The 6247-nt window shown below is 48.7% G+C and overlaps 1 protein-coding gene across 1 annotated transcript; it reads left to right on the top strand.

Annotated features, from left to right (window-relative positions):
• Nucleotides 1-1412: 1412 nt before the first annotated feature.
• Nucleotides 1413-4190, top strand: LOC108525851 (putative trypsin-6). Its single transcript, XM_017866651.1, has 6 exons — nt 1413-1447; nt 1738-1896; nt 2247-2288; nt 2950-3206; nt 3607-3743; nt 4038-4190. The coding sequence occupies exons 1-6, from the start codon at nt 1413-1415 to the stop codon at nt 4188-4190; spliced, it is 783 nt and encodes a 260-aa protein (XP_017722140.1).
• Nucleotides 4191-6247: the final 2057 nt, after the last annotated feature.

Here is a 6247-nt window from a genome sequence, read left to right as displayed (position 1 = left end):
TTTCCACCTTCTACCAAGGTTCACCTCCCTGTTTACTGCACATTGGTGTCTACAGTTGCTAGAGCAAGAGTCTCTCCTTATCCTCCAAGGCAGGAGTTCTGTGAAGACCCCATGACAAGGGGGCAAAATGAAACATGTTTAGGGACAACAAAGGAAAAACCCATATTATCGATGCCCCAAAACCTGGCTACCTCAGGCCTGGCCAGTTATTCATGAGCAGAGAAGTGTGTCATCTACATGGCAATCATGGACTGGATGGGTCTGTAACTGTGGCAAGGTAAGGCTCTGAGACAAGGTGTCAGGAGAAAGATGAATTCAATCATCTATTTCTGCCAGGAAGAAAAGACCAGGAAGGAATCAGATGTACAGTTTGTCCTCTGGGGACCTCTGCTTTGATCCTCAATAAATCTCCTGTTAGATACCACCTGCAGCAATTCCCACACTTCACAGCACTCTCCATGGCTTCCATTGGCCTTATGGTCAGCTCTGCCAAGATCTGTATTCTTGGGAAAGAGAATCCTTCTGAATCTCATTGTATTCCTCTACAAATGGAAATACTTTTGTTCTGCACAAATCACAATTAGCATGTTTGTGGGAAGTTAAACTGTGAAACTCAGCATAAATGAAGAGCTATGCACCACTCTTGCTTACATAAAAACTCGTGTAAAGCTATCAGGCAGCATACACCATCTAAGTACAGCAGTGTTAGGTTTGAGCCCAACAGTGATTAGAGGGGGGGTGGTGAGGGTGTCTCCAAGCAGTAGGTCTCCTGGCTGTGGGGAAGCTGACTTGGCAGCCATGCCAGGAATTGGGTCCGAAGGTAGTCTGTGTGTCCTCTCAACTCCACAGGCCCCACTCTGGCATTTTTTCTAATTCCCTCTGGTTTCCATTTGCTTCCTCCCTCTAGCCCCTGGCCATGTCCAATTTCACCATCAAGTTTCTGAGCTTTTCTCATTTTGTTCACCGTCTTCAGAACATTGCTGCTTCTTTTACCTTTCAAAGAATTCAAACTTGAACTCTGCTCACTCCTACCCATCACCAACCTGAACTCAGAGTTGGTGAGAAGGAAAAGCACCCTCATAAGCAAGCTCCTCCTTTCTTTACATCACTAGACCTGAGCGCAGATAGCATCTCCATCTCCACACTGCTCTGGCCAGGTTATGCCTCAGTCAATTACACAACTGTGTCTTAGTAGCCTTGATAGGGCACAAATCAGGATATTATCTGGGAAGATTCACTTTGTACTGAGCAAAGCATAATCTCACTGCATCTAAAATAGAAAATTCCAGATCCACCCCTCTACATCTTCGTTATTGAACCCAATATGTGACCCATTTACCATGTGCTAAAATCTCAGATCAGATCGTATCCCAGATTTACCATGGTCCACACTCTGACATCTGATCGGTGGCATGTCATGCTGGTTCAGGCTGTCAGCCCTGAGCAAGTAGGTCAGTTTGCATCACCCTGAGTGCCAATAGCCAGGGCACCATGAGGCTGCATAAAATGAACCTATGGAGTCTCCAACTCCCGGCACGAGCGACACAGAAGACTGGTGATTTCTGCATGNTGGCAGCCACATCCAGTGATGCTCACCAGGGGTGGCAGCGCTCACTCCCTTGCCTAGCCTCACTGAGCTTCTTAAGGATTTCAAATTAGAAGGAAGCAACCGGAGGCTGGGAGCACCACCCCTAACATGCTACTGACTTGCCTTCTCCCTGCCCATCTCCACTCCAGTTGCTGCCCCTTTGATGATGATGACAAGATCGTTGGAGGCTACACCTGTGAGGAGAATTCTGTCCCCTACCAGGTGTCCCTGAATTATGGCTACCACTTCTGTGGTGGCTCCCTCATAAACGAAGAGTGGGTGGTGTCAGCAGCTCACTGCTACAAGCCGTAAGTGTGGGGCCCCTGACGGCAAAGCTCCCAGCCAGGCTGCCTGGGAGAGCTTGGCTTCAGCCCAGGGAAATACTGAGGTTGGGTAAGATGGGTGGGAGAGATGGTGGAGAAGAAAACTTGTTGGCAGCAGCTGACTCTCCAGAGCAGAGAGTAAACACAAGACAGGAACCTCTCACACCCAGGCAAATCCATGAAACAGCAAGGGTGGTGGCCATAAAACCAGGCAGGGATGATCTTGGATGGACTGAGCTTGTGAGAAAAGCAAGCAAATACTTTTGCTGGATAACTACACATTAAAGCCACCTAAGAAAGAGTTTTAAAATACTGATGCCTGTGTCCTATCCCAGAGCAATTAACTCAAAATTTTCAGGAAGAGAGTGTGAATACCAGTGAGTATTTCACACTCTACCTCTGGTAACTGTAGAGTGCATAGACACAGCTGAGAACCGCCGCCTCCGCCAAGAACTCTCAAACCTGAGTGTGCATCAGAACCACCTGCAGGCTTGTTAAGGCACAAATCACTGGGTCTCATCCCCAAGGTTCTGATCAGTAGGTGGGGTAAGGATCAAGAATTTACATTTCTAACAAGTTTCCAGAAGATGGTAATGCTGTGGCTACCCTTGGATTAGATTACACAGAAGGGTGGTGCTCACCAGGCCAAGAAGGGAGGGAGGAACAGGCACTGTGCACAGTTAGCAAAGCCCTGGGGTGAAGAATGCTGGGAAAACTACAAGGAGCTCTTTGTGCCCACAGTGCTGGTGACTATAGAAATTGTGAGAAAGAGGCTGGGAAGGCAGGATGAGGAGCAGCCTCTGGTGCATCCCTTTGACTCTTCCGCACCCCACTAACAACAACCTCTGAAGGAGAAAGGTCCTGGGTCTCCCACCTGCACTGACCCACATCCCTCTCCTGCCCATGCGATATGGCCACATACTCCACCCCATGCCTCCAGAGCTGTCCATGAGCAGGGAGCTTAAGGACCCTGGGGAAGGTGGGATGTGTGCCCCGGCTGTAGGAGAAGGTCTTCACCATGCCTTCCCTGTCCATCAGCCACATCCAGGTGAGACTGGGAGAGCACAACATCGAAGTCCTGGAGGGGACTGAGCAATTCATCAATGCAGCCAAGATCATCCCGCACCCCAAATACAACGAGGTTAAGAAATATAACAATGACATCCTGCTGATCAAGCTGTCCACACCTGCTGTCATCAATGCCCGTGTGTCCACCATCTCTCTGCCCACCGCCCCTCCAGCTCCTGGCACCATGTGCCTCATTTCTGGCTGGGGCAACACTCTGAGCTCTGGCAGTGAGTGGGACCCTTTGTCCTTCTACTTCCCTCCATCCTCCCAATTTCCAGAATGAAGCATATCACCTTAACTTGAATCCTCTCGCCCCAGGCTTAAGACACATTTCCAGTGCCCATTATACACAGGCTCTGCACTGAACATGAGAGAGATGCAAAGTCTAAGGACTTGGCTCCTAATTCAAAAGACAGGACAAATGGAGAACTTGCCGTGATCACATCTTGGGAGGGGTTCAACAATGATCATTCTGGGAACTAAAAGCCACAGTCCCTTGCCAGGACTTATGTTTTGGAGTCCTCTCCAGGGGCAGTGTTCCTCTTCAGTGTTACATCCTAGATTATTATCTCTTTCTAAAGCCTGACCCACATTTCTACTTTATTGATCTCTTGCTGATCCTCACAGCCGACTACCCAGATGAGCTGCAGTGTCTGGATGCTCCTGTGCTGACCCAGGCTGAGTGTGAAGCCTCCTACCCTGGAAGGATTACCATCAACATGTTCTGTGTGGGCTTCCTTGAGGGAGGCAAGGATTCCTGCCAGGTGATTTGAACAACCCTTCCCATGCTGAGGCTCCCACTGATACCCAGACCCCATTTTGGAAAAGATTTTAACTCCCAAGGTGGCGGGGTAGAAGAGGCTCCCTGCAGTTCCCCATGGAGAAGTGAGGAAGGCTCCCTTGGGCTGCATGCTGTCTGCTTAGGAAGAACAGAGAATGGGCCACCGTGAGAAGGACGTGGAGCCACAGAGCTGGCTGGAAAGGGATCTTTTAAGGTTCAGAGTAAATATAGCTATATCCTCCTCCATTTCTCCATGCAACTTGTCACTTCTCCCCAGGGCGACTCTGGTGGACCTGTGGCCTGCAACGGAGAGCTCCAAGGAGTTGTGTCCTGGGGTTATGGCTGTGCCCAGAAGAACAAGCCTGGAGTCTACACCAAGGTCTACAACTATTTGGACTGGATTAAGGACACCATAGCTGCCAACAGCTAAAGCCCCTGCTCCCTCTGCAGTCTCTATACCGTAAGTAAAGTGACCCTGTTCTCACTGTTTGTGTCTGTGCCTCCTCCCTCACACTCCTTCACACTAGAACGCATCCTCCAATTTCTGGTCAGACACGACTGTCCACCTTAAAGGTAAGTAGGGCCCCAGCTCCCAAAATGTGTTGCATGGTACACTAGATTAGCACATACAAAGAGATGGAATCCAAAATAGTAAGAAGCTTGGGAGAAAAGGGGTACTCTTTTCTAGAGAAACGTGTGTTTGGAAAGGTGGTCTTTTGGTGGGGAGGTTGATTTTATTTGGGCTTCTCACAGTGGTTGGAGCTACTCTGCCTTCAGAACAATCACAGCACAGAAAATGTGTCAGCATCTTCCAGACAGCCCAAAAAATTTGACGAGCTAAATCTTGTTGCTAAAATACAACAATAATTACAAATGCTACTGGTGATGACATGCCTCTCCCAGGAATGTTTTGGCACTAAACCCTCGACCAAGCCCTCCCTTCTCATTGACCTGGAAAATCAGACTCAAGTAAATCTCCCTGGCCCCTGATTATCCCTGAACTCCCTAGTTCCATCTCTGTAAGCAGCTAGAGAGATGTCCCGCCTACCATAGCGGGAGCCTGACTGCAACTTGCGAATCAAGCCCAGCTCTGCACACTGCATTTTCGTCTTCTTTGACTTTGGGATAGGACGCTGCAGTGAATCCCTCAGCTACCACCAGCTCCCCACTCTGACCAGGGAAAGAAACTAGAGAGGGTCAGGATTCCCCAATTTGATCAATTCGCTGAGGAAGGATTCATTTTCATAAAACTTGCTAGCCTTTAAGACACTTCAAATGAGTTATTTGGGACACTTTTAAAAGGTAGAAGGAAAGATCTGAGGGCTGTGATACCATCCAGCCACTCTGGCCATATGTTGGCTGGCTTGCACTCACTGGACACAGCAGAGGGAGGCAGGCCCAGTGGCAACTCTGGCAACTGCCAAAGCCTCCTCGTGGCAATTGTGAGAGGGCCCATGTTGGGTCCATAGCTCATCCAAGCTTGTCACCGAAGATCCAAGCAAGCTTCTCTTTGAAATTCCAACTTCACCTTCTGTCCCAAGTGGTTGTGGACACCCCGGGAGCTGGAACCAAGGGCCAGAACCAGCCAAGGGAGACAGGCAAGTTCAGAGCACATTTCCTGCTACAGGGAACACAGCACAGCCCTCCAAGTGTCCAGGGAGCAGTGTGCAAATTGCAGTGATGAGTAGAGTAAAACCCCTACATGGAGCACAGCATTCCTGGCAAACACAGGGGACCTCAGTCCACTTGCTATGCAATACACCCAAGTAAGCATCAGACACTTGTTTGGTAAACAGTAAATGTGTAAGATCAATTACCGTCAGAGGGCCATCTCGGCTCCAGATGTGTGATTCGTGTGAGGAGACGGCTACTACTCACTATCTTCGGAGGAATGCAGGGATCAGGGCTAACACACATGGACAGATACACACGGGTTACCCAGAAAGTCACTGCATACAAACATCACTTTGTTCAACAAGGATTTTGTTTTATGGAGTCCAAAGGCAGACAGACCATAGTTCACCTTACAGCCTTGGGTTTGTCTGCTTTTGGAGAGAGATATATATATACATGAGATAGATAGACAGACAAGATAGATACATTTTTTCGCTTTCTTACCATAATGTCAATGCTTCCTCTGAATATCATCATCACTCAAGAGTCAAGGGAAGAACCAAACGCTTCATAGAAACAGGACTGGGCGGGGAGTGTTAGTTTCCACTGTTTTCCGTCTCCATTCAGATCATTCCTGTCAAAGCCTAGCGGGTTACCTGAAGCCAAGAGACAGACATAAGGATCCCAGTGGCCTTCCAGACGGCTGCTTCTACCTCCTACCTGGGCCACTTAGAGTCTTGACACAGAAAAGTGAGTCACCCACTCAGAACAGTTGCCAGCAGAAACAGGGCATGAAAATCACAGATAACCATGGGATTTCTTACAAGTGGTCAGTGTAAACTAAACCAACACTACCACCACCAAAACACAAAA

Source organism: Rhinopithecus bieti, unplaced genomic scaffold (assembly GCF_001698545.2).
Source record: "Rhinopithecus bieti isolate Rb0 unplaced genomic scaffold, ASM169854v2 scaffold_1599, whole genome shotgun sequence".
In the NCBI taxonomy this organism is placed as follows: domain Eukaryota; kingdom Metazoa; phylum Chordata; class Mammalia; order Primates; family Cercopithecidae; genus Rhinopithecus; species Rhinopithecus bieti.
This window is presented reverse-complemented; position numbering and strand designations above follow the sequence as displayed.